Genomic DNA, 27,446 nt, shown 5'->3' with positions numbered 1-27,446 from the left:
GAAAATAAATTAAAAAAATATGTATACTTAAATAACACTAAGATAAGTACAACTTAATAAGCATATGCCTCTAAAATAGTAACAAAATTAACAATAAAACAAGATTTATACAATATCTAAACAATAACAACAAATAGTAGTAACAAAATAATGAAATGGTAACAAAATAGTGAGAAAATGCAGCAAAATAGTAAAAAATAGCAAAAAAAAAGAATTTTTTTTTTACAAATTCAGGTCGGGCCAAGCCGGGCTTAAGCCTTTTTTTTTGTCCAAGCTCATTTCTCAAACTTATATTTTTACTCAAATTCTCCCACTCTTTGAACGAGCCTTTTGCCCAACCCATAAACAAAAATACAAAAAAATAAACATTATTTTTAATAAATATATTTATTACATAAAATTTTCATTAAAACCCTAAATTTCGAAATGAATTTAACAAATTTATATTCAACCAATAATATATATAATCAAATAAAAAAAGTAACATTTAAAAACGTAATTTTTTTTTGAAAGTTAAATTCTTTTATTAAATCATATATAAATTTATATTAAATTTATCCAAGACAATTAAAGCCAATTTTACTTTTTAAGTAACATAACCTTTATTTATTTTTTTTGTTTTTCTAAGGAACAACAACAAAGTTGAAAATCAATGACTCAAATTAAATTCCTACATTGCAGTTTTACTAAGCCAAATCTCTCTCTCTCACTCTCTCTCCCTTTCTCTCACCTAAACATACAAAACAGAAAAACCAAACACTTTACTTGCACCATGCCTTACCAAATCCAAACCCTCCATTCTGTTTATATTTCAGTTGCCTTCTCCCACCTTTCTGCTTAAACAACAATAAGTTGGAGAAGATAAAAGAGAGTTATTATTACTTGGCCTTTTTATATACCAAAAAAAAGAAAGGTATAACTTATTATTATTAGCATCTCTTATCCAAAGTGCTGTTTTTCTTTTTCTTTCTTTTTTTGGGTTTTATAAGTGAATATATAATATGGGGTTCACTAGGTTTCTTCCAAACCAAACTGTGAATTCTAAAGTTTTGGCACTAGATCTCACCTTTTATTCTCCTCCTCCTTTGCATTGGTAGGTTTTCTGTAGGTAAAAAGTATAGTAGAAACATGTATTAAATATGTATTAAATTATCTAGTTATTCCGTTAATTATATTTAGATTTGGAAGGTTTTCTTTTATTTAGTTTTGATCGTATATATGATCGACTGACTATTAATTACATGCATAAATAATATATTTATGCATATGAATGTTTATGTAGTTAATAAAATCTAATTGACTACTAATGATATAGATTTGGATTGGATTTCAGGGTTTTTGTTCTAAGCTTTTTTATTCTCTTCTACTACATATTTGATGGCTGCGGAGAGTGTCGGTTCATCAAGGACACCGGAAATTTCCGGGATCAATGGCGGTAATTCGAGAAGGAGCTCGTTATCATGTCCTTCTAACAACAAAGAAAGAACACTTTCTCTTTATCGCCGAGCTTCAACCGGTTCTTGCCATGATATCTGCAAACCGAAGAAGAAACATGAATCCGAAGAGAAGGCGCCTAAACTTCCCTTTCAGAAAAGGATCACAAAAAAGGCGTTCGATGAACCAAAATTGTTTGAGAACTTGGAGTTGCCACCCAAGAAGAAGATCGTCAAGCCGGAAACGTCGACCAACTCACCGAGTAGAAGCAGTTCCGCTGTAAATAAAGTTGTTTCGATGAAAGAAAAGGCGTCAATGGCAAAGGTTAGGGCCAAATATCCCCCTAATTCTAGAAGGCATTCCATTGATACCACTGATGTTGTTAACTTTGAGGATAAAAAGACATCTATGACAAAGCTTAAATCTTCACCAAAGTTGAAACCCGACGTATTCGATGCCGGTAAAGTCGTGAAACAGGACAGATCATTACCTTCGAAGAAAGTTCCATCAAAAGCTAATGAGAGAAGTTGTTATAAACGTTCTATTACTTGTTTGAAACCGAAAAATCAGGCCGAAAGAAAGAGTGGAATCGATGATATGAAGACGGGAAAAAGGAATGTAATAAAGGAACTTGCAGCATCACAAAAAGCTTCTTTAACGGGAGCTACGAGCCTTATTACAAGACAGTACAGGAATTTGAAAGTTGTACCTAAGCAGAAGGATCGGTACAAGGTCGAAAATGGCGAAACCGAGCAACTTCTCGATGAACACGACACGCTCCAGGAGAAAACCTTGTATGTTATCAAGTTGGAGACAGAAAATATGATGTTGGAATCCGATAAAAACGAAAATTGTGCTGCTGAATTGTCTCCACCTATTGTAGATGAATCCGGATATGCTGTGACCAAAGTTGATCATGACTCTGTCACTGAATACGGTGAAGATAAAACTGTAAATACGGAAGCTGCGGACAATTCGGGCAATAATGGTCCGTTGCGTCTCAAGTCCGGTCGAGGAAGAGAAACCGATGGTGACACAAATGACATTGTTTCAAGACACAAAGATGTGCAGGGGAAGATAGATGGAAAGAGTTTATTCAATAATGTGATCAAAGAAACCGCGAATAAACTTGTCGAAACCCGGAAAAATAAAGTTATGGACATAGTTGGTGCATTCGAAACCGCAATTTCTCTTCAAGACTCGAAACCGTTATCGAATGTTGCCAGTTGGTGAGCTAAGGATGAACTTAAACAATCGATTTATAGTATGATATTAAGAGAATAAATTGGTTATGGAGCTTTGGTCTGATTTTTACCATCTTTGGAAATGGTTCATCTTGTATCATAGAGTTATATGAAGGGTTTGCTTTTGTTTTGGAATTTATGCTATGTTGTGTATCATAAGTAAATAAAATAATACTAGAAGTCAAAATTTTTGTATAAAAGAGTCGAGATAAAATTATAAAATTTTGGAGGGAATAATACTAAAAATTTATGTTTAAAAAGTTTAGATTTAATAATTAACTTTCACAGTCTAAAAATGCAATTATTCCATTTAATAAAAGTTTAACAATTTTTTTTTAATGTTTTAACTTATGGAAAGGACTAAAATAAAATGTTCCCGTCTAGCCAAAGCCCCTTTTTGTTTCTCTCTAACAATGTCCTTGAATCTAATAATTTTTTTGGCATATTTAAAAAAAATGACGTTACGGTAAATCTAAATTTAATAAAATGATTTTAACAGTTTTAATAGATCTCAAATTTTGAAATCTGAAAAATAAATAGTCTAAAATTTTAAAGTAATACTACATGGATTAAATTCAAAAATTATGAATAGTATAAGGACTGATGGCATATTTTAATCAAATAAGTTTATGTTTTAAAAAATAAATTAAGAAAAAATCAATAAAAATAAGAAAAACAAACAAGTTCTTGAGGTTGAGAAAATGGAGAAATGGAACAGCCAATGAGAAGGTGCCACCGAAGCTAAAAAGATCAACTAAAATCCCAAAAAATTCGTTTCGCCGAGAGGGCTTTAGAATCTTTTTATACAGTATATTACTTTGTCATTTTACCGCTTTAGGTCCCGACAACTAACTGTAAAAAAACTAAAATCTCGGAACACTACAATTTTCCATCCCTTAAAGCACTTCCAATGATTCAATGCCACGTAATAAAAAGCACTCCAGCTAAAAATATTTTACATTTCAATAGATTGTACGTGGACTGATTTAATTGGTCGTTGATGCATGAAGGAATATGTTAATTCTATGATTAAATTTTCTAAAAATATCTTCAAGTATTTTCCCCTTCGGTTCTTTCTCCTAGATTCAACACTAAAAGCAGCCCTTCTTTTTGCTTCCTCTTCATTTCCCTTTCTTTGCCATTTGATTTCTTTGGGAGACTACTTTTTTTTCTTTTAATTTTATATAAATACCCTTTTTTTTCAATCATTGATTGAAACCCATTTTGAATTTCTCAATTAATTTTTCTTTTCAAAAAAATCTTGTTTATTGATTCAATTTTTTGTGTTGGTTTTTTTTTAGTATATGCTGAAAACCCTAATTTATTTTCTTCCTTTATTTTTTCCTGCAGATTTTGGTCTATATGTAAAGTTCCAAAGTCTATACTAAAGAGGAAGCTTCGTTCAATTTAAAAGTGAGAGAAAGAGCTTTGCCTTTGATCTTGCATTTTTTTTTCTTTTTACATTTTTGCTTTTAATGGTGTTTTTTTTTTCCCTTCAATTTAAATTGTGGATTTTGGAGAATTTAGTGAAGAATTGAGATGGGTTTTGTTTGGTTTTAGTGATTTGAGCTCAATTAGTACATTGGCTTTCATATTGAAGTGTCTTCCTTTTAGATCTTACTTTAGTAAGTTAAATGGCATGCATTGTTGTATTAAATCTTAAGAATCTAAGTTAAGTTCTTTCATTAAGATATGCAAACATTTGTAAAGGTAGTTATTGATAAAGTTTGTTTATGGAATATGAAGATTTTTGAAGTTGAAATGGAAATTTTAGTGTAATAATGATGGTTATTATAGCTTATTCCGAGCTTTCTTGTTCTCGAAATGGATGTTCTGAGGTACTAAAATGTTGCGGTTAACAATGATGTCTTGTTGGTTTGTACAAAACAGGACATATGATCATTGTTTCTTTTGCACGTATCAAGTGGGGGACGATACAATGATTATAACGAAGCAGTATCATTGCGTACACTCGTCTAGTTGTCAATGCACGAAAGGGCATCTAAGTGAAGATGTGATTTTTCTAGTGTTTCAACAATTGAATTGGAATCCCAAGTTGATCGCCGCTCTTTCGTGTGTATGCAAATGGTTCGATGATCTTGCTAAGAGAGTATTATGGAAGGAGTTTTGCAAAACAAGGGCCCGAAAAATGATGCTTGATCTGCAATCTTGTGGAAGTCACAGTGTTGATGGGAACTGGAGAGCACTCGGAAAGTTGCTTATTTATTGCTCGGGATGTAGTGGTGGTCGATTGTTCAATAGTATTCAAATCCCAGGTCATTTTGTTTATAGGACTAGGTTCTCAAGGACATCGGGGAAGAGTTTCCTTTTACCACAATGCAGAACGGATGTTTTATATGTGTCCGACCCTTGTGAACATCTCGACCAAGGGGATGATGGGGATGTGGGATTTTTCCGAGGTGTGTTCAAGTCATTCATGGTTTCAAAGGTTCGGAGGATGTTGATCGACAGGGGTGCCCAGCTTCATCCAACAGCGGTGTGCCCCTATTGTAAGGCAAAGTTGTGGAACATGTTACAAGCTAATATGGTACCGCTGACTGCAAGCTGTAAGTTAGGTGCTTACGAGGATTCTGTTGAGTATTATGTCTGTCTTAATGGACATATGCTTGGCATTTGCACCCTTTTACCTTTGTCTGATTCCGAAGAGGCATCTGAATCAGAGTGATATGTTGAATGCAAATCCCGTAATCTCTCACAGGGAGATTGTTTATATTGTCATTTGCAGATAGATCTCGTGGTGGATTAGAGACAAGATCTTCATGTTTTCCGGACCTGAAATCGAGCATCATAGCTTGGTCTCTACACTCTGGTATCTACTAGAATGAGTTATAAGCTAAATTGCTCTAACCATTTGCTTTTTGAATTATCCACCGGTTAACACAAGCATGCTTTTGTACATTTATGTGTGGCTTCTATAGTGTTTGAATAGCTGATTGGTATCAATAAATCATTGAGTTAATGTTTACATGATTTATTCCCTTCTCTGTGTACTCATCTTGATTTTGAGGTTGTTTTCCGCAGACCTCCGGACCGGATTTGCAAGAGCCGAGAAAAGTGGTTTCCCGATTTTATCAAAATAGTAGTTTGAGTTTGAGTTCGAGTTAGACTTGAAATTGACTTTATAACTTAAGATCTCAACATAAAACTTGTGTCATCTTAATCACTCTATGCTATAATTGGGATAAAGTACCATGGTGTCCTCTTAAGTAATTAGGAAGCATCAGATTGCATTTTATTCCTCTTACTGAAAAAAATGGTAAATTAATATTTATACGATAAATTAAAGAGTAAATTGGTTCTTTTTATTAAAATTTACATCTATTTGTATAGTTAAAAATGAACGTCACTCACAAAATAACCAAATTCCTCATGTTGAGATCAATTTTTAATAGTAAAAATAGATTTTAATGGAAATATTTTAATGAAAAGTCAAATTATTTTATTAGACGTACTTTGAGTAAGGCTTAGTTTAATATTACTTTCTATTAGTGATTTTAGGCAAAAAAATCACTTTTGAGTAAAAGTTAAAATTTTCTACTTCTACTTTTGGCTAAAAAAATATTTTTATAAATTATTTTATTATCTCAAAAGCATTTTTGAAAAACTCAAAAGCACCTTGTTTGCCAATATTTTTATTTTTAAGTATTTTTTGTCGTACTTTTTAGAAGCAATACTAATCTAATCTTAACTTGTGGATTTAATACATATACTTTAATCTGTTGTAGTCTCTATACTTTAATTTTCAATTTAGAATTTGAAAATTTTAATATTAAACTATGGTTGCATGCATTGAAATTCAAAAATTATAACCATTCAGTTGATGAACGTGAACTAAATTTATAATTTTGTACACGATACAAGACTAATAACATAATTTAACCAAACAGATTTACTAAATTTGACCCAAATCCTTAATTTACACAGTATAGGGCTTGATTGTAGAATTTAACCTTGTGATAATATTTACAAATAAAAAATTTCATCCCACCTGTAAAACCAGCCCAGTTGATACTGGGTTACTAAATTAACGTGATAGCAGCTAATTTTGAGTTTTGACAGCCGTTATTCGATTTTTCATTTTCCTAATTGCTCAGAGCCTCTTAATTTGTAAAATTACGAATCAAACCATCACTTTCAACTAATACATACATACAATGCCCATAAGCCTAATACTGAGTTTTTAATTTGTAATATTATTATAATATTTGGGGTTATGGTGGTGGTTTCTAGCTATATATATCAAGCAGTTGATAAATCCTGCTTAGAATCTGCTGTTTCTGCTTCAGAGTCCACCCCTGATATGCTCATCCTTCCAATATTAACTGCATTGATTCAAAACTATGGAGTTAGGGGTTTTACCTGGCAACTTCAAGCTGCCATAAAAGTTTACATAAAAACAAATAAAAGGCAGCAGCAGATATCCAAACGTTTTACAGATTGATCACAAACAAGAGGTCGTTTCAGCTAGAAGTTTCAAAATGTTGAGGGGGCATCGGCTTTTTTAAAATAAGTCTTCAAAGTGTAGTCCTCCAGGCAGTCGATCCGGTCCGCCAACAACCGAAAATATTATCTCTGCGAGGGAGGGTTTTGTTTTCTGTGCTCTTTTGAGAGCCAACGTACTGTGAGCGGCTGCCCTGAGGGCCTGGCCTGGTTCACAGAGCCAGGGGCATCTCGACTGTACGTGGGTGTATGGCCACCTATGCTCAAGTGGTACCATATACCCCAACAGGTGACCTATATGACATAGGTTAAGGGTTCGAATTCCACCAAGGGCAAGACACTCATGTCATTTCTTGGTAGGTGGTTATACGCCCATGTACAATTGAGGGGCTCCCGGATCCGTGAACCAAATCCTCAAGGCAACTGCTCACGGCACGCTAGCTCTTCCGGCAAAACCCTCTCAAGAAAGACAATACCTTTGATTGTTGGGGGAAACCGGATCAGCTGCCTGGAGAACGACACTTCCAAGACTTTTCCCTAAGGAGCCAATCCCCCTCTAAACAAACAATATGGAAAATGAAAATGAAGACTTAATTAGCTGAGGTTAAAACTGAAGTTGCCATGAAATCTAAAACATGTTGCCAAGTTCCATGTAGACAAATTGCAGCATTGTAAACAGGAGTTTCCCAAGGCCAGATTATTATTACATACCAACAGCATCAAGTCCAGATAATTTAGGCATGAACTGCTTTATATGTTCTTCAGCTGCTTTGTCGGATTTCAATGTCTCACACTCGAATGAGACCAATATCTTTTTCTTCAACCATATCCACAACATCCTTCTCCCAACTGTAACAAATATTAATATAAATTATACCCCAAAACAAGTACACTTCAAGAAAGTAGAAACCATGAACATTCCAAATGCATGTTTAGGGTTTTTAATTTTCTTATAAGCTTATTTGAAAAGCGTATCTAGAGAATGATAACATATCATATAAAGTCTACAAGATACAACCAATAAGAATGTAAAAGAATGCCACATTTATAACATTAGACATGGATAACTAATAGTAAAAGTATCATGCAGGCTCTTATATTAGGGGTCGAATTGCATTTTGCCCCTTTTACTAAAAAAAATGGACAAATTAGTCTCTACACATTAGATCAAAGAGCAAACTGGTCTTTCTGTTAAAACTTCCATTCATTTCTACTATTAAAAATTGATCCTTGTACATTTACATGAGAAACATGTGGTATGTCAACAACATCAGTTTTTAATAGTAAAAATAGATAAAAATTTTAATAAAAAGGGTTTACTCTTTGATCTAATGTTCAAGGACTAATTTACTCATTTTTTGAATAAATGGTACAATATGCAATCTGAATCATAATTCATGGGCCTCCATGGTACTATTACCAATAACTAACCTATGTTATTTGGACATGGGATGAGTATCGGGTACAAATACATCCCCATATAGATACTTAAAATTTTCTAACTTTTTCATAGAAAATCATAATCCGATATTCACGTCTGAGTATATAATGAATATAGGCGTCGGGTACATATACTTTTGAGTTAAATAAAGAGTTAGAGCAACATAGTAACTGAATATGCTACTTCGACTCAAGGTAAAAGTTACATAAGGGGTACAGGTTATGTATCCTTAAAGGTATACTCGATTTCTTTTTTTGCAAGTTTTGTGATATAATTCGAGGGTTATACACTTATACTTATGTCCAAATATATGTTTGATATGGATACTTAAAAAGGAAAAATATTGAGCCAAAGAATTGTGTTTTAACGTTGGCTTACCCATGAGCATGGCTGATGTTGTGGAACCGAGCTGCATCATGCCCTCTACACTCCACCACCACAGTATGATCTTTCTTATTCTATCATATACTCAAACTAATTAGAGAAAAACTGAATAGATATATATATATGGCAAAAGTATTCTGTACTAGGAATTAGATTGCCTTTTGCGCCCTTTACTCAATCATTTTTACTGTTAAAAACTTATCCTCTGAGGTACACGTGACACTATGTGATTATTCCGTCAACCATGCCAGTTTTTAACATTAGAAATGGATAAAATTTCTAATAGAAAGGACTACCATATATATATATATGCACACGTGTGTGTGTGTAGAGAGAGAGAGAGAGAGAGAGAGAGAGAGAGAGAGATTTTGTGGAAAAGATTCATACATTGTAGTCTATGATTGTAAGCTTGATCAAGCGGTAATCCTCACCCCTGCTGCACTCCATCTCACAAGCCAACTCTTTAATCATGGAATGAGAGTTATAGGAGCAGTGCATAATTCCAAATCAAAATGATTTAGAAAAATTCATCAAATTAAATCCTAATGTTATCCAAACTCAGGATGAATGTTCAAGATATGTGCTTGACATGGATCAAATTTTTTCAAAGTTTCCTTGAGGATTTTACTTTCCATGTTGAAATATGTGTGGGACATAAATGTGATGTCATTTTAAAATAAAAAAGAAGTGTGAAACATAACATTGATGATATCCATTATCCTACATCTCAACCATCTGCTACTTCTAGTATATTTTTGGAGGCTTAATGAAATGGCTCTAGAAAATTAAATTACACTCTCCATAGATACTATACATGCCCCTTTTCAACATTGCTTTGTGGCATTTCAGATTAAAAGCTGCATTGCACTTTTTATTTATTTTTCTTGGAAGTATCCGAATTTGACATCCATCTCTAATGTATATTCGAACATAAGCATAGAGATAAAGGTAGGTTAAAACTACTTGAAAGGTCCCTGTATTATAGAGATAGACCAATTTAGTCCTTATACTATTAAAGGAATCAAATAAGTCCAAACTGTACTGTAGAAAAAATTTGGAATGTTCTATATTCCAATTTCCCTTACTTGATTCCTTTTAATAGTAAAAGGACTAAATTGATTCATGTAATAGTAGAGGAACCAATTGATTCACCTTCTTAGAAGTGTAAGGCAATCTAGCTGCACTTTTGCATTACACAACTTAAGTTACTAATAGACATTTGCGTAACTAATGAACCAACACAAAACAAAGCAAAGGGAATAAAAGTACTAAACAAGCAATTTAACCCTTTTTTTTTCATTGGTGAATTCATACAAGCCATTTGGATGAATATATAGAAAAAAAAACTGATTTATACATGAAATTATTGAAAACCAAAAAGAACCCAGTTATTAGCAAGTTGAAAGAGAAGCAATGAGGATAAAACAAGAAGTAAAAAGGAAGTACCTGTGCCATGAAGACCATAACAGATAGATTGAGGAAGCTGAATAAAATGCCCTGAAAGGGACCCATTCGGCAATAATGCTATTGATGCTACTCCTTCCTTTACTTCCTTTGATTCTACTCCTTCCTTTACTTCCTTTGATTCTTCATCTTTTCCTTCTTCAAAATCATCTAAATCCCATTAATAAAAAAGGTAAAAAATCAATTCTAAAAAGAATAAATAAAGAAGCAAGAAAAAAATAAAATATACCCATTTTTGTATAATTCTTTGGAGACTGGAAACTGTTTTGTCAATATTCATTATTTGTAGGGTTGGTGAAGAGCTTAATACGGTGTGTTTCAAGAGCCTATCAAAGTTATGTCGTGTTGGTTAGGTTCTGCTATTAATCCCTACACTTTACAAAAGTTGTGGATTTTGTCCCTATACTTTAATTTGATCAATCTTATTTTTTTACTTTCTTGGCCAATTTTAGTCCCTATATTTTTTGAATTTTAAAATTTTAGTATTCATCCAAATAGTATCCAATCACTAGTCATGTATTATGCCTACAATTACAGATTTAGTATATATTCTCTAATTGAGTCGTTCTATATCTCTACACTTTTTAAATTTTAAAATTTTAATCTTAACAGAAAAATTTGTGTTAATCTATTAAATAAATTTTTAGTGAGTACCATGTAGCACATATGATCAAATATTTAAACAAATGAATTTAACAATTATCATTTGTTGTGAACTTAAATTTTAAATTTTGAAAAGTAAATGGACTAAAAAATATCAAATTAAAGTGCAAGATTAAATTTACAACTTTCGTAAATCATAGGGACTAGTTAAAGAATTTAACCTTTTTGTTATTATCTTTATCATTAAAAAGAATTGAACTTTCTTTCAGCTCCCACCGCTGGCTCCGAATGGTGTATCTTTAGAATCCCATAGATCTTTTTGCAGGTAATTGAATTTCAAGCTTTAAACTTGAATCGGGTCTTCTCCATTTGCTTATATAAGCCTCAAAGTTGAATTTTTTTGTTGTGTTCATGCCAAAATAATTCTCTGTTTCTGGTTTCAAGCTTCAAACTTGAAATGGGTCTTTTCTATTTTCTTATGTAAGCCTCAAAGTTCAAACTATTTTTCGTTTTTATGCCAAATTAATATACTTTCTTGGTACAACAAATAATGGTCTATTTGTTAAATAGTTAAGATGGGGGGTTTTGCTCAAGTAATTTGAGTATTATTTAGTTATGGGGGAATGGTTGAGGAATTCAGCCTCTTTTGCTATAATAGCAAATGGGTTTGGATTGCAGTTTCATTCATGTAACCAAAGTAGAGATACTGTTTGCTTTAGGTGTTCTAATGGCAGCTTCAATGGCGGTTTGCCTTTGAAAACTCACAAAAGGCTTGTACTGAAATGTAGGCTAAACATGGTTTTGGTGCCAGTTTATGAATATGTTCGATTTAGTCCTTTTCCAATGAACATGCCAAGGATCAATTCGCAATTCAAGTCCACCAAGATGGGTAATAGAGTTAAAGTACTGAATATGACTGCTAGTTTTGAATCTGAGTTGGATTCTAGTCAAAATTTGCCTTCAACAAGTTCAAATGGGAAGGACCTTGTTTATGATAGTAAGGTACATTTTTTGGAAGAAAGGAATGAAGAGGAATTATCAAGAAGAATATTGATGCTTAGTAGGTCTAACAAGGTTAGAAGTGCATTGGAATTGTGTAAATCAATGGAGTTTTCGGGTCTTAAACCTGATGTTCATGCATATAATTCTCTTCTCTCTTGCATGCTTAGAAACGGGTTACTCAATGATGCTTTGCGAACTTTCGAGTTTATGAAGAACAATAAAGTCATTACAGGACATACTTACAGCATAATGCTGAAAGCTATTGCTGATACTCAAGGTAATGATGCAGCTTTAGATATGTTTGCGGAATTGGAAAGGGACTCAACACTGAAGAAAGATTTTGATATGGTTGTTTATAATACAGTTATATCGATTTGTGGAAGATCGAATAATTGGGTTGAAACCGAGGGGTTATGGAGAAGAATCCAGGAAAATGGTTATATAGGAACACAAGTCACATATTCCTTGCTAATTAGCATTTTCGTTCGTTGTAATCAATGCGAATTGGCAATTGATGCTTACACTGAGATGATTCGAAACGGAGTCGAACCCCGTGATGACATTATGCATGCTATGATTAACGCATGTGTGAAAGAAGAGAAACGGGATTTAGCGTTATCTATATTTCAGAAAATGTTGGATGATGGATTGAAACCGAATCTAGTAGCTTGCAATGCATTGATTAATTCACTTGGAAAAGGCGGAGAGATCAAATTAGCTTTTAAAATCTATGATATTATGATATCTTTAGGTCATAAACCAGATGATTTCACATGGAATTCATTGCTTGGTGCTTTGTATAGAGCAAACCGACATGCCGATGCTCTTCACCTCTTTGAAAGAATAAGACAACAGAATGAACTCATAAGCCTTCATCTATACAACACCGCCTTAATGTCGTGCCAGAAGCTTGGTTCATGGGATAAGGCCTTACAGCTTTTATGGCAAATGGAAGGTTTGGGATTGTCGGTTTCGACCACATCGTATAATCTTGTCATCGGTGCTTGCGAGACTGCGAGGAAACCGAAAGTTGCATTGCAAGTTTATGATCACATGATTCATCAAAAGTGTGTTCCAGATACATTTACTCATTTATCACTAATAAGAAGCTGCATTTGGGGATCTCTTTGGGCTGAAGTGGAAGAAATTTTAGATGTAAGCTTACGTTTTCAATGTTTCGTTGTTTGAATGAATTTAGTGGCATTTTACCTCTTTTACTCATAAAAAGGACAAATTACTCTCTGTATGTTAGATCAAAGAGCAAACTAGTCTCGTGTCACATGTACCAGTTTTTAATAGTAAAAATGAATAGAATTTTCAATAAAAGGGTCAGTATGCTCTTTCATCTAACATAAATGAACTAATTTGTCCATTTTTTGAGTAGAAGAGATAAAATGCAATCCGATTCTTAGTACAAGAGCCCTCGTGGTACTTTTATCGAATTTAGCTTGTCCTCGTTTACTTAATCTTCAAGCAATTTTTCACTAAATTTGGTGTTCAAAAGTCATTTAGAAGAAGGGTGATCTAAGTACCAATCCCAATTGAATTCTAAAGCTTGACATTTTAACATTTACCTTCTTTCTCTTTTTGTGATTTACAGGGACTTCCACCAAATGTATCTCTTTACAATGCTGCTATTCAAGGAATGAGTTTGAGAGGCAAAGTTGAATCAGCAAAGAAGCTGTACTTCAAAATGCAAAAGAATGGTCTTAAACCTGATGGCAAAACAAGAGCTTTGATGCTTCAAAACTTGCGAAAACATCGATTTAAAGCGAAGAAGTTGACCTGAGGCCGGATTTTTCTCCGGTTATTCATTTTTTGCGTCCAACATCCATATCTGATACATATCCACACATGATAGCAAAAACAAGAGCATTGATGCTTCGAACTTCTGAATGCATCGATTTAAAGATCAGAAGTTGCCCTAATGTAACTTCGATCTTTTTTTCTTTTCTGAAATATTCTTGTCCGATGCATATTTAGATACGATGACAAAACAAGAACATCGATACTTCAGAACTTGCAAAAAGACCGATTTAAAGCAAAGAAGTAGCCTGGTTCTTCATTTTTCTTGATATATATCCAGATATTGGTACGTAAATATGGCAATTTAAGGACTTGAATACATGTTTGTATCTGATACTTATGTAGAGAGCTAAGAGAAAGATGATCTGACCGTAGAGTTTTGTTCAGAAATCTCATGGTGTTAGGTTTATGGGCATTGTATGCATGCATGTTTGTATGTTTTGTATTAGATGAAAGCAATGGTGGAGCTAGAAATTTTTTTTGAGGGTTCGGAATTAAATTATATACTTTCACAATAGTAAAAATACAATTTTATTATTTTAATAGTCTATATTTTTATAATTTTTAAAGTGTTGAATTAAATTTTTATCATTTTAAGGGTTAAAATTTTTAAAATTTTATAAAATTTTATCACAAAGGCACTTGATGAAAACTATTAAACAAAGAAGTGGTTGTCAAAACTGTTAAGAGTTAAATCATTATTTGGGTTTAAATTTGACAATAATTTTTATATTGGGGTTTGAAATTTTCTTTATTCAAATTAATCCCTAAATTTAATAATTTTTCTCACATTAAGGTTTGAATTAGGTAATTATTTTCATATTAGGGTTTGAATTTTTTTGTCCATGTTAATCTTGAACTCAACATTGTTTTCACATTGGACTTGAACTTTAAAATCTTCAAAAAATATCAAGGGCTAACTTAGACAAAAAAAAACTTTAAGTACTAATGTGAGAATAATTATCAAATTTAAGGATTAACTTGAAAAAAATATTCAATCCCCAATGTAAGAACAGTAACTTAGTTCATGGACTAACTTAAATAAAAAAAATTCAAACCACAAATAGCTACCAAATTTAAATACTAAAAAATGATTTAACCCCTAAATTAATACAAATTATCCTAGGAATTTAAGCCAATAACAGTACCATCATTATATTTAAGGTTAAAATATACTATAAGTCCCTATATTTTTCGTAAATTTAAAATTAATTTTTACACTTTTATTCTTAGAAATTTAATCCTACTTTTTTAGATTTCAAAATTCAAACTCAATCTTTAATTCTTTTAAATTATTTTATTAAATTTAAATTTATTACATCATGTTTTTTACTTCCATTATTACTGAGTTTTTTTTTTATTTCAAAACATTACACTAATCAATTTAACAAGAAAACTTAATAATATTAATAATTAGACTAGAATTTTGAAACCTAAAAAATAAAAAAAATACAAGCCACAAGAAAATCATCACTTAAAAGAATATATAGATATAGATATAACTGTTGATTTGGGACTTACAGAGAATTCATATACAATGCAAAACTGTGTAATACTTACACCATTTAGGGAAAAGAAACTTAAAAAGTTATTCACTTTCAGACAGTTTGTGATGAAGCTTCTCGACTGCCGGTTGCTCAAGTATCCAAATCATTGTCTGAGTTTCTTCCAACTTTCAGACAGTCTGAGATAAAGCTTCTTGACTGCCAGTTGCTTGAGTATCAGAATCATTATCGAGTTTCTTGAAGACTAGCTTTTGCTGGGGGAGTTGACCATTTGCGAATGCAGTTAGCTCGGTGTCTACTAAGATCGTATCCTCATCTTTGAACTCTCCTCTCAATATGCCTTTGGCAAGTTCGTTTTCAACGTTCTGCTGAATCACTCGTTTCACCGGTCTAGCACCGTAATTTGGATCATAACCAAGATTTCCGAGAAGTTCAACGGCACTGTCTGTTACCTGAAGTTTTATTTTCCTATCTGCAATCCTATTTTGCACACGTTCCAGCTGTAAAACAAATATGGATACGAGGTTAAAGCGGATAAGCACAGATAAATGACATCATCGGCTCAACGGTGTAAAAAGGAACCGATAAACTTACCTGTAATCTCACAATACTGTTTATTTGTTCGCGGTCCAAAGGTTGGAACACTATATACTCGTCAACACGATTCATGAACTCAGGTCGAAAGATAGCTCTTGCAGCTTCCATTACCCTCTGCTTGATAGTTTCATAAGCTAAGTCTTTAGGTGTGTCTTCGTCCGAGTTTAGAATGTATTGTGAACCCACATTCGAAGTCATAATGATGACAGTGTTGGTAAAGCTCACGGTACGACCTTGTGAATCAGTGACTCTCCCATCATCCAAAATTTGAAGGAAAACATTAAATACATCACCATGAGCTTTCTCAATCTCATCAAAAAGAATTACAGCATAGGGCCTCCGGCGAACTGTTTCCGTCAGCTGTCCTCCTTCTTCATACCCAACATAACCAGGTGGAGCACCTATAAGTCTTGAAACCGCATGTTTTTCCATATACTCACTCATATCGATTCGAACAAGTGCTTCTTCCGTATTAAACAAGTAAGATGCAAGTGCTTTAGCTAGTTCCGTCTTCCCTACACCAGTAGGACCCATAAACATGAAACTGGCAATTGGACGACGGGGATCTGAGAGACCAGCTCGAGATCGTTGAATGGCCTCAGCTACGGATCTGACAGCAGGATCTTGACCTACGACACGTTTATGCAACACTTCTTCTAAATATAATAGTTTCTCCCTCTCAGATTGTTGAAGCTTGGAAACCGGTATGCCAGTCCATTTACTAACTACTTCGGCAATATCGTTTCCGGTAACTTCTTCTCTTAGCATCGATTTTCCAGATTTCATATACTCATCTAATTCTTTTTCAGCTTCAGCAAGTTGGCGCTGCAAAGAGTTCAGACTTCCGTACTTCAGCTCAGCAGCTCGATTGAGATCATACTCCCGCTCGGCCTGCTGAATCTCAACATTGACCCTATCAATCTGTACCGAGTAAAACAGTTAGTTGACTACCTCTCAAGGACAATAAACGGCAAAATGTATGGTGGCTGAAAATAAAGCTTTTTACCTCTTCCTTGATCGACTGAATGTTTGTCATTACAGACTTCTCATGCTCCCACTGTTCAGTCAACTCGGACTGTCTCTCCTTTAAGAGCGCCAACTCAGCTTCAAGGCGGCTCAGTCTATCTCTTGAAGCTTTATCAGTATCATTTGTGAGAGACAACCTCTCCATTTCCAACTTCAGTACCGAACGATTAATCTCATCGAGGGCAGTAGGTTTTGAAGTGATTTCCATTTTCAATCTAGCAGCTGCTTCATCAACTAAATCAATAGCTGCAAATCCAAAAACCATATATTAGTCCACAAATACAAGCATCGCCAACTCAATAATACCTGTTTATTTATGTTCGCTCATATATTACCTTTGTCAGGTAAAAATCGGCCACTAATGTAACGGTCAGACAAGATTGCAGCCTCCACGAGTGCACTGTCAGAAATACGTACTCCATGATGAAGCTCATATCTCTCACGAAGCCCCCGGAGTATAGAAATTGTATCTTCTACTGTTGGTTGATCAACATAAACCTGCTGGAAACGACGTTCCAGGGCAGGATCTTTCTCAATGTATTTACGATATTCATCTAGAGTCGTTGCCCCGATACATCGCAGTTCTCCCCGACCAAGCATAGGCTTCAACAGATTGCCTGCGTCCATTGCACCATTGGTGGCACCTGAAATAGAATACCATTTTCCACAGTACACAAATCACATATTATCAAATATTGGATAAACAACCGATAAATCTAAAAACACAATGAAAGCCTTACCTGCCCCAACAACTGTGTGAATCTCATCAATGAAGAGGATAATTTGGCCTTCTGAATCAGTGACTTCTCGAAGTACAGCCTTCAGTCTATCTTCAAACTCTCCTCGATATTTAGCCCCAGCTATGAGCGCACCCATGTCGAGTGAGATAAGCTGTAGAAAGAAACCGGTTTATTAGCATCAGCAACATTGTGATTCGAACACCCACCCCCACCCCCAACCTGGGTTTTCTTCCTGGAAAGAAAGGGCTAGATAACTTCACCTTACGGTTCATCAAAGCCTGAGGGACATCCCCTTGAACGATTCTTTGGGCAAGCCTGTTAAAAGACAGAATGATAATGTAGATAATGTAGAAATTAAGCTAACACTAACTGCAAAATGCTAATTTCTGCAAATTGACTTATGTTGGGACTTTTTTTTTAAGGACCAATGTCTTACCATCGGTATCCGACGCATAGCTAGATACAGATTTGGGAATATGATCTCTAAAGACTGAATACATAGACGTCTCTTAAAATTTTGAACTCTTAAAATTTTGAACATATCCATGTCAGACCCAAACCCAAGTCCAAGTCCAAGTAACATAGCATATACTGAAAGTTCACGGTCTTGTTTCATTGCAAGGCCATTTACAACTATGAAGCTGAATCTTAAGTGCTTACCCTTCAGAAATTGCAGTTTTACCGACACCCGGTTCACCAATGAGCACAGGGTTGTTCTTTGTCCTCCTAGAAAGGATTTGAATGCACCTACGTATTTCATCATCTCTTCCAATAACTGGATCAAGCTTTCCTTCTCTCGCCATTGCTGTTAGATCTTTCCCATACTTCTCCAACGCTTCATACTTTCCTTCGGGGTCTATATTCGAAGTCGAAACGTCAGGAAAACAGAAAACGTGCAGATAAACCCCAAGAACAAATGAGCAACCAAAAACACCAAAGCCTCAAGAAGCAACGTTATGACATTGAGAATTGAGTCAATCCCATAATCCACTAAAAGGCACCGATATACGAGGATAAACAAAAAGGTCATACCAGTCATCCATGTGGGTAAAAAGAATATGATTCAGACTCAACAAATCAAAAATGTTGAGACATTTTTGCACGAGACAAATGCAAATGGTTTGGTTAATAGGATATAAAGAAAGAAAGGGGAAATTCTGTAACCTTGGTCGGTAACTGACTGACGTCCCCTAATAGATTCTATTGCGGATTTCAAGGCTTGGTTGGATATCTGGAAATCCTTGAACAACTGCTTCCCGAAACGCCGATCTTGTGTAAATCCAAGAACCAAATGCTCGACAGAAACAAACGAATCCCCGTACTCCTTTTTGTACTCTCTTGCTCGCTGGATCAGTGCTTCCAAATCACGTCCTAACATTGAACCAGCAGATTCACCCAAAACCTAGTAAAGCAGAGAACAGATATTATCAAAAAACAGCACTACCTAATCCACAGATGAAACTAGGAAAACGGTGAAACGTAGAGGCAAGCAATGTAGTAAAGTTCAAGTATCAATTGGTTAAGGTTAGATACAAACATATGTGAGAGGAGTTACCTTCGGCTGGCGTTGGATGAACTTATCAGTCGCTTCAAGAAGGCGAGTATTGTCAACTCCGACTTTCAAAAATATTCGCCGAGCAAGACCGTTCTTCTGCTCCAATAGAGCTTTCATCAAGTGTTCAGTCTCCACTATTTGATGCTTGTTCTCTTTAGCCACATCTGGTGAAGAAACAATGGCTTGCCAGGCCATTTCAGTGAAGTCCTGTTGTGTAATCTGTCACAACATCCCAACCCCAACTCAGCAAAAAGAATTCACAAAAACAATTACATAATAAAGCAAGCTACTTCACACTAAGTTGACTAAGCCATATTCAAAAATGGATACGAGGATATAATCAAGATATCTCAAAACACATGAAAATATAAGAAAACTATTGAAAATTCTTGAGGGGGGTCGGCTCTCTTTCTGTAGAAGTCTTTGAAGTGCTGTCTGTGAAGAAACCAATTGAACCCTCAAATAATGAAGGTATTATGCCCTGGTGTCTATACTTGGTTTTAGCCCCGGATTTGTCTCTTTACTCCGAGGAAAGCACAAAGGGATTCAAGTCGTTTGGCAGGAGCGTTAATCCATGAAAGAAATGTTTAGCCTTTAGTCTTGGTGGGTTTCGAACCCCACCAAGGCCAAATGTTAAACATTTCTTTGGTGTACTAGAGGCACTCCATGAATCCGTATGGCTCTCCTCGGAATAAGGAGACAAAACCTGGGATTAAAACCGAGCATAGACATTCTAGGCACAATTTCTCCACTGATTGAGGATCTGATCCGCTGCTCGATGAACGACAATACTTCTCCCGAAAGAGGGCAGACCCCTCAACAAACATACTCGTAACCAACAATTACAGACGAGTACTAGCATCTCTACATACAACATTCGCACTGAACCAACGAAAATCACTGAAGAAGCAACTCAAAATCAATACAGATTCAGTCTCTTTAACACTAATTAAACTAGAATTATTAAAACAAATCATGTTTCTCTACTTAAAAAGAAAAAATCCAGACGATGCATCTAGAAATAAAAAAATAAAGAACTATCGGCTACTAACAAGCCTACCTTCCCAGTTGAAGCTTCACAACGAACAACGAAAGGCCTTGAAGAAGTCCTTGAAAACCTCTCAAAAACCCCATTTTTCCTTAACTGAAGTGGTTTAAAGGATTTCAATGAATTGGGTTTTGAAGGAAAGCTCAAAGAAAGGCGTGGGTGAGTTAAAAGGAGATTGTTTATATTAGAAACAGAACGTGTAGCACATAAACTGAAACCATTAACAGACGCCATTGAAGTAGTAGAAGAAGAAGCCGCCATTGTTGGACTGATTTAAGTTCAGATTTCAAAAAGATGAAATAAGTTGAAATGAATTTAACAAAAATAATCGATGGGCTTTGCGTGGAATAAGGGGGAAAAAATGAACTTGTAGCGTTCTAGTTGCTGTCTCTCGGCTTTTCTCGAAATCCCTCGGTTTTGGTTGGTTTTACTCTGCGTTTTCTGTAGTATGGGGATGTCGTTTTAAGAAATGAAAGTTCTGTTCGGACATATATAAGGTTTAAGTGGAGAGAATATCGGTAATCATCTATGTTCTTACACGTGGCTCTTATTTTGTGGATATGATGAAATATAATAATTATTATTATTTATCATGTTTTATAGATAAATTCATTTTTTTAAAAATTATGTATAATTTTCAGGGATTTCAAAATTTAAGTGCGATTATACATAGTTCTAAAATTATTTTTTTTAAGTAAATTTATTACTGAATTAATGATCTAATTAAAAATTATATTAACTCAATAAAATATTTAAATATAATAATAAGTTATTTAAAATTCTCGTGTTTTATATAATAAGTAAAAGATATTCATAAATAAGGTATTATTATAGAATTTTTCAAAATTTTGAAAAAAAAATCTAATTGTAATACAAGTTTTGTGTTTAACTGAAATTTTGAAAGGAAAAAAATACTAATTTTTATTTAAATAAATATTCAAGCTCTTAAGGTTTAATTTCGTGAGAAATTACTTAAAATGTGAAAAGATTTTAAGATATTAAAAGTATAATATTTTTAAATATATGTAATAGACTTATTTCATATAGCAGGCAACTCACTTGTTGTAGTAAGTCTGACCCAATTTGATTTAGGATTAGGAAAAGATTTTCATTTCCCAATATGTCTCGGCCTAAACCGACCTAAATTTGATTTATATAGTAAAAGTAATTTTAAATTTAAGTTTAATTATAAAAATAAAAAAATTAATATAAAAATATAATTTTTTATTAATATTTAAATAGTGAAACGAGCTAACAGGTTAGGTAGAGCTGACCAAAAAACAAGAGCGAGTTTGAATTTTTTTAAAACCGGGTTGTAGCCCAACCCAACATCTATATGTAAATGATAAAATATTTATTATTAAAATTATGAAATTATATTTTATTATTTAATATTATATAATTATTATTTATTTAATCATATAAATATTTTAAGGGCAAATCTAAATATATATATTTCCTATTCAAGGTAACGTCATATCACTAAAGAACTGTTATTACTAAGGAAAGTAAATGGAGGGGTAAAAGCTATTTCATTGAATGAGCCATTCTTCCAACCAAACTATTGAATTTCTATTCATCGTTGAATAAGGAGGGAATGAAATAGTCATTCCCCCAACCAAACATGATATATTGGGTAAATACGGAACGAAAATCTCAGATCTTTAAAATTTAAAATTTAAAATAATTCTTAAATCATAAAATCATAGATAAATTCTTTTTCAGAAAATAAATTACGCTTTTCAAAAGAATAAGTCATTTTACAAAAACATGTAAACAAACGAACCTTATATATTTGAATCCATTTCCCCCACTTTTTTTAATAAAACAATTTGATTTTGTTATGAAAAAATTAGCTTTCTGCAAATTACTTCTTTAATGAAATTTTTTTGTTGATGCAAGCACTTATTTTAATTTATAAAATAATTTACATAAATATTATTTATTAAAAAAAACCACTAAATTCAAGCTTACATCATATATTTAAAGAACTAAAATTAAGGCATACATCACATAGATCGCAAGTGCTGGGATAATGATAAAGCACATTATCTTCTTAAAGAGAAATTTAAATTCGAATTTTAAAAACGACATTGTTGAGAAGAGTAACTACAAAACCTCGAACATAGACTATAAAACGAAAATAAAAAATATAATAAATTTAAAAGAGAAATATTACAACTAAGAAGACGTAAGTTCAATCCCAAACCTAAAAATTTTAATTAAAACCCTCTGCCCCGATATGAATCTATAAGAACATTTCAAGTCGAAACCCCATAGGTCCGGATTATTTTGCCATCCCTAAGACCAAGCCAACATGGAACTTTTCTGAACAATGGTGGCATGCAAAAAGGAACAATTACTAAGGCAACAACTCCATCTCAAACTCTCACAACATTTATTCTTGGTAAAACTATGAACAAAGACACAAATTCGAGTTCCGAGTCGGGTTACACTATCAAAAAGAAATGGTAATGTACTATACAAGGGAAGATGATTCTGAAACATAAAAACTCCGTGAAAACGCATCCTACGAGATGTATTTGGACATGAAATCCGAGATTAAGTTGCTTGATAGCAGCAGAGTACAATTTATGTGAAAATAGAACAAAGTGAACAAAATGGATGGACAATCATCAATTACACATATAACTTGTAGGGCATAGACCAGCAGAAGGAAAAAAAACAAAACAAAACGAAACAATCATATGACCTATATGATTACTGTGCATGATGCCATTGCCAACCACCATCATCGATCCGCAACTTCAGTTTCGACACTCTTCATCTGAGGAAAATTTGTTTGCATGTAACTTGGTCTAGAGTACTAGGGCGTGACTCCGACAAGGGTATGCTCAATTACATGTTGAACATACGCGTCAATTATAACTACTTGGGGAAAAAATGAAGAGTCTGAATGACATAAAATTAACGGACCACCTGAAAATTATGTTGTCCCCTTTCAGGTTGCAGATTATAATATGACACACAAACATTTGTTCTGCTTCGGTTGGCTTATTGCTTTCTTCTCTGCTCATTGGTGAAAGATAACAAAAGTTAATTTAAAGGAACACACACAAAAAGCACCATCAAAAAAGTTCCAAGTTCAGAAAAGGACAACACGAGAAGGTAGCATGAATGCATGGTTGGTTTCAGCCCAGAACCTAATACTATAAACAAGAAATGGCCAAGCAAACCAAGTTTTCAATTTGACCTAAAAAGCAGAAAAGCTCTACCAGCGGGAAAAGTACCATGATTGCCCTTATACTAGGAGTCAGATTACATTTTGCCCCTTTATTCAAAAAATGGGTAATTTTGTTCCTATATGTTAGATCAAAGATCAAACTAGCCCTTTCTGTGAAAAATTTCATCAATCTCTACCGGTAAAAGCTGGTGTGGCTACCAAAATAACCTGATAGTTATACAAAATGATCACATGTACCTCATTTTGATGTACATGAACCAATTTTTAACATTTGAAATGCGTGAAACTTTTAACAAAAGGACCAGTTTGCTCTTTGATATAGAGACTAATTTGTTCATTTTTTACATAAAAGGGACAAAATGCACTCCGACTCCTAGTACAAGGACCTCCATGGTACTTATACCCTCAAACAGCAAATTTGAACAATTTCTGAACAAACAGGTTTTCCCTTTTTAACCTAAAGAGCATTATCACAAAATGACAAAAGGAAATAGATGTTTATTGCTTGTTATGGAAAAGGATTTCCACTTATATATATATATAACCTTAAAACGATGAAATCGTTACCGCTTGTTATGAAAATTTTCATATTATCATTTTCGAAATCCTACCTTTCTCCAGAGGAGGTTGAACAATGACATGCATAGTCGTCACCCCACCAGGAATACTGCAAAGAGGGCTCTGGCATTCTCCCAATGTTTTGTTATTCTCCAGTATTTTTCCTGCACTAATTAGCTTGACATCTTTCATTGTCCTTGGACCATTCTCCTTCTCTGCCAAAATTAAATTCGTATATTTACACATGGAATTTTAGTGACTGAAAAAAAAGAGCAGAGATATCTTGTAGTATATAGGAATGGTTAATGCCATTCAATCAGAGACAATTTGTGTGCTTTACTAAAACGCTGGCTGCTGCATTTTACGGTTTTCCTCATGTGTCAAATGCAAGGTAAACCAAGAGCTAGATGGCAGAACTTAGCTCGACCTAAGCTTTTAGTTGAATCGAGTAACTTCAATTTACAATTAAAACTAACTGCAAATACTTCCATATGCTGACAAAATATACCAAAAAAACGCAAAGCACCTAAGAGCGAGAATCGAGAAAGAGAAATTGACAAATTTCTAGATCATCTCAGCTTGGAATTAGACTATAAAATATTCAAAAAAAGTGCCTCATAGTGTTCGAAAAGGACACATCTAAAAGCCACATTTTCCAACAGAAACCCTATGATGCAATGAAGCAAGCCAAAAACCTTATAATATGTCAATTTATCTGCCGACTTCTTTGGATAACTACAAACATCATTTATCAAAAGAAAAAAAACAATGAGTTTACTGGGAAAAAAAGCCCAAAAACATTCTTAATTCATATATTGTAGCATGTTATCTTGGTTGCCTTGGAAATATTTCATTCATAAAGCAACAATGGTAAGGTAAGAATACCATGGAGGTTCTTGTACTAGGAGTCAAATTGCATTTTGCTCCCTCTATTCAAAAAATGAACAAATTAGTCCCTGTACGTTAATCAAAAAGCACATTGATCCCCTGCTAAAAGGTCCATCTCTACCATTAAAAACTGGTCACCGTATGCCAAAATGAGGTATTCATGACACGCCACATATAATGGTCTGGTTATTCTACCAACCATGCTGGTTTTTAATTGTGGAAATGGATGAGATTTAACAAAAAGGACTCATTTGCTCTTTGATCTATTGTATAGGGGCTAGTTTGCCCAATTTTTTAGTAAAGGGGGCAAAAATGCAATCTGGCTCCTAAAATAAGGACCTTCATGGTACTTTACAGCATTTCTAATCAATTTACTGATCAAAGAATGTAATTTTGTCCTAAGGAAATAAAGTACAATAGAATTATTCTATTTTCTTGAGTCGTTTCTCTCATCTGAATATTAAACCCACAATACAAATATACTATACAAATTTCGGAAAGCAACATCATATGGAACAATGAAACATCAAGAAAAAAACAATTAGATGAACATATAGAAGATACAATATTCATTTGGATTTAATCAAACACCAAATAGTACAAGTAAACTATCCAAACTTTGAAAAAGCAATATCATGTTTCATGATCCTATACTTTCAAACCAAATAGAACAACAAAACATGAACCAATAAAGGTAAAAGTACCATAGAGGCCCTATACCAGGAATCAGATTGCATTTTGCCCCTTCTACTTAAAAATTGGGTAACTTAGTCCCTGTACATTATATCAAAAAGCAAATTGATCCTTTTTGTTAAAAATTTCTTAAAAATTGACTTGATTGATGGAGTAACCATATAGTTACCACATGTACCTCAAGCTGACATACAGATCAGTTTTTAACAGCAAAAATAGATATAATTTTTAACAAAATGATTAATTTTTGCCCATTTTTTAATAGGGGCAAAATACAAATTGACTCCTAGTTTAGGGGCCTCTATGGTACTTTTACCACCAACGAACAATTAGACGAAAGGCAGATAGCATATACAGTATTCATTCGGTGTTAATCAAAGACCAAACTGACCTTTAGGCCACTGAGCAAGAACACTTTCCTTCAAGGTTGAAACACTGGTTGCAGCAGGAAAGGTTTTAGGTCCAATATCTGATCCGTCAATCAATCTAAACTTGATTTCTAGTTGATCTTGGACGCTATCCATCTCCAGAAACTTTAAAAGACTTCAAAATCTGAAACCTCGAGATCTTTACTTAGGCCTTTTTCTCCTTAATTGTATACAAAAAAGCTCAATATGGATTGCTGTAATAGATACCAAGAGTCCTCTTCAAGTACTTGGTTTTCTCTATTTCTCAACTGGAAATTCTGCAAAATTGAATCGCTTGACTCAAAGATATATTTGAAACAGATATACAGGCAATATATTTGAAACAGATATACAGGCAGTCTAGTTTAAGAAGGTATGTTAAAAGGCAACAACTTAAAAGAGAAAACCAAATAAGCAATCATCCACCAATAACAAAAGAATAACAAATCTCCATATTGTAGTCTTTTAAGATCACAAAATTATTTTCTCCAAAATCAAAACAAAATTAGAAACCTTGATGGGTTATCTTACTTGAGCCCAAACCGGACTGTGTCGGTTACTTTTTGCTGAAAAACTCCTAGCTTTGAATAAGAGAAAAAGAGAAACCGGTAAAATCAGCAAATAAGCAAACACCCACCAATAAAAAAGAAGAACAAATCTCCAAACTATATAGTCTTTTAAGATCACAAAATCAGCTTGAAATCCAAAATAGGTCACTCGAATAAACAAAGAAGTGAAAAAGCTTGATGGGTTATCTTACTTGAGTCCAAAACCGATCTTGGTCGATTTGAAAATTTCAAGAAAATGAAGAAAAGAGTCGCTGCCGCTGCTTTGATATACTGTTTTGATCATATCAAAGTCAATAATGAAAAAGAAAGAGAGAGAAATAAGACGAAGAAGAGATCAAATGAGAAATCTCCTTCATAATCGAGGCTGTTTCGGAGTTTTCAAAGTCTTCTAAATGCATGGTCAATGCTTCCATTCTTGCCTTCTCCTCCCAATTTCCTAAGACAACGAAAATGGACAGATTTCTTTCTTTTCCTTCCTCTCCTTCACAAGGAATAAATATTAAAAAAAAACCACTTTTTTAGTTTTTTTTAAAACGACCACTCTAGTCCCTCTCAATTTTGATATTAAGCAAATTGGTCCCTCTTAAAAAATCAGAACAATTTATTGCATGTGGATTTTGAAAGTGAGAAACTAATGACAATTAACCACAAAATTAATATTTTTCTTCAATTTTAGATAAATTTGACTGGTATGGTAACAAATTTAGCTCTCATAATTTACATATTCTATTAATTTGGTCATAATTTAACAAATTTAGCCCACAATATTATCATAAATATGTATATGTTGAGGCTAAATTTATTGAATTTTTTAGA

General features: G+C 33.7%; 6 protein-coding genes across 10 annotated transcripts; 3 read left to right on the top strand and 3 right to left on the bottom strand.

Moving 5' to 3' along the window:
- Positions 1-1,377: 1,377 nt before the first annotated feature.
- On the top strand, positions 1,378-2,667 carry LOC121206743 (uncharacterized). The gene has a single exon (XM_041077825.1). The coding sequence runs from the start codon at positions 1,378-1,380 to the stop codon at positions 2,665-2,667; it is 1,290 nt and encodes a 429-aa protein (XP_040933759.1).
- Positions 2,668-3,697: 1,030 nt separating this feature from the next.
- LOC107888558 (EID1-like F-box protein 2) lies at positions 3,698-5,664 on the top strand. The gene is made up of 2 exons (XM_016812712.2): positions 3,698-4,091; positions 4,569-5,664. The coding sequence occupies exon 2, from the start codon at positions 4,618-4,620 to the stop codon at positions 5,362-5,364; it is 747 nt and encodes a 248-aa protein (XP_016668201.1). The 5' UTR covers positions 3,698-4,091; positions 4,569-4,617; the 3' UTR covers positions 5,365-5,664.
- Positions 5,665-6,573: 909 nt separating this feature from the next.
- On the bottom strand, positions 6,574-10,709 carry LOC107888557 (uncharacterized). The gene is given in 7 exon segments (XM_016812710.2): positions 6,574-7,021; positions 7,851-7,960; positions 7,962-7,988; positions 8,959-9,038; positions 9,352-9,425; positions 10,411-10,578; positions 10,658-10,709. Coding segments are annotated over 7 exon segments (546 nt in total). The 5' UTR covers positions 10,662-10,709; the 3' UTR covers positions 6,574-6,938.
- A 606-nt stretch (positions 10,710-11,315) lies between these two features.
- On the top strand, positions 11,316-14,323 carry LOC107888556 (pentatricopeptide repeat-containing protein At3g29290). Its single transcript, XM_041077628.1, has 3 exons — positions 11,316-11,356; positions 11,820-13,188; positions 13,634-14,323. The coding sequence occupies exons 2-3, from the start codon at positions 11,827-11,829 to the stop codon at positions 13,820-13,822; spliced, it is 1,551 nt and encodes a 516-aa protein (XP_040933562.1). The 5' UTR covers positions 11,316-11,356; positions 11,820-11,826; the 3' UTR covers positions 13,823-14,323.
- A 990-nt stretch (positions 14,324-15,313) lies between these two features.
- Positions 15,314-20,774, bottom strand: LOC107888555 (chaperone protein ClpB3, chloroplastic). Its single transcript, XM_016812708.2, has 10 exons — positions 20,323-20,774; positions 19,263-19,481; positions 18,872-19,109; positions 18,368-18,563; positions 17,968-18,022; positions 17,708-17,858; positions 17,303-17,611; positions 16,948-17,213; positions 15,939-16,862; positions 15,314-15,844 (listed from the first exon to the last, which is right to left on the bottom strand). Exons 1-10 carry the CDS (start codon positions 20,569-20,571, stop codon positions 15,515-15,517), a joined length of 2,937 nt encoding a protein of 978 aa, XP_016668197.2. The 5' UTR covers positions 20,572-20,774; the 3' UTR covers positions 15,314-15,514.
- A 1,911-nt stretch (positions 20,775-22,685) lies between these two features.
- On the bottom strand, positions 22,686-27,101 carry LOC121206605 (membrane-anchored ubiquitin-fold protein 2). Of its 5 annotated transcripts, none has more exons than XM_041077626.1 (5): positions 26,822-27,101; positions 26,575-26,642; positions 26,046-26,339; positions 24,127-24,288; positions 22,686-23,340 (listed from the first exon to the last, which is right to left on the bottom strand). In XM_041077626.1, exons 3-5 carry the CDS (start codon positions 26,176-26,178, stop codon positions 23,285-23,287), a joined length of 351 nt encoding a protein of 116 aa, XP_040933560.1. In that variant the 5' UTR covers positions 26,179-26,339; positions 26,575-26,642; positions 26,822-27,101; the 3' UTR covers positions 22,686-23,284. The 5 variants fall into 5 exon arrangements, with proteins under 5 accessions (XP_040933560.1, XP_040933557.1, XP_040933561.1 ...); XM_041077623.1 differs by having other exon boundaries at positions 26,593-26,642; XM_041077627.1 differs by having other exon boundaries at positions 26,575-26,638.
- Between the last annotated feature and the right edge of the window lie 345 nt (positions 27,102-27,446).

Source organism: Gossypium hirsutum, chromosome A09 (genome assembly GCF_007990345.1).
Source record: "Gossypium hirsutum isolate 1008001.06 chromosome A09, Gossypium_hirsutum_v2.1, whole genome shotgun sequence".
Lineage (NCBI taxonomy): Eukaryota > Viridiplantae > Streptophyta > Magnoliopsida > Malvales > Malvaceae > Gossypium > Gossypium hirsutum.
Note: the sequence above shows the minus strand (reverse complement) of the source record. Positions and strands in the feature narration are given on the sequence as shown.

Bases quoted from the DNA above. Each gene is read 5' to 3' on its own strand.
- LOC107888555 (XM_016812708.2), bottom strand. From the start codon at position 20,571: ATGGCGGCTTCTTCTTCTACTACTTCAATGGCGTCTGTTAATGGTTTC. The intron at 19,482-20,322 runs GTAGGCTTGTTA...ATGTTGTGACAG, and splicing joins GTGAAGCTTCAACTGGGAAG to ATTACACAACAGGACTTCAC. The intron at 19,110-19,262 runs GTAACTCCTCTC...CTGCTTTACTAG, and splicing joins TCATCCAACGCCAGCCGAAG to GTTTTGGGTGAATCTGCTGG.
- LOC121206743 (XM_041077825.1), top strand. From the start codon at position 1,378: ATGGCTGCGGAGAGTGTCGGTTCATCAAGGACACCGGAAATTTCCGGG.
- LOC107888556 (XM_041077628.1), top strand. From the start codon at position 11,827: ATGGTTTTGGTGCCAGTTTATGAATATGTTCGATTTAGTCCTTTTCCA. The intron at 13,189-13,633 runs GTAAGCTTACGT...TGTGATTTACAG, and splicing joins AAGTGGAAGAAATTTTAGAT to GGACTTCCACCAAATGTATC.
- LOC107888558 (XM_016812712.2), top strand. From the start codon at position 4,618: ATGATTATAACGAAGCAGTATCATTGCGTACACTCGTCTAGTTGTCAA.
- LOC121206605 (XM_041077626.1), bottom strand. From the start codon at position 26,178: ATGGATAGCGTCCAAGATCAACTAGAAATCAAGTTTAGATTGATTGAC. The intron at 24,289-26,045 runs GTCAGTTTGGTC...TAATTTTGGCAG, and splicing joins TCTTGCTCAGTGGCCTAAAG to AGAAGGAGAATGGTCCAAGG. The intron at 23,341-24,126 runs GTAGGATTTCGA...ACCAATGAGCAG, and splicing joins TCAACCTCCTCTGGAGAAAG to AGAAGAAAGCAATAAGCCAA.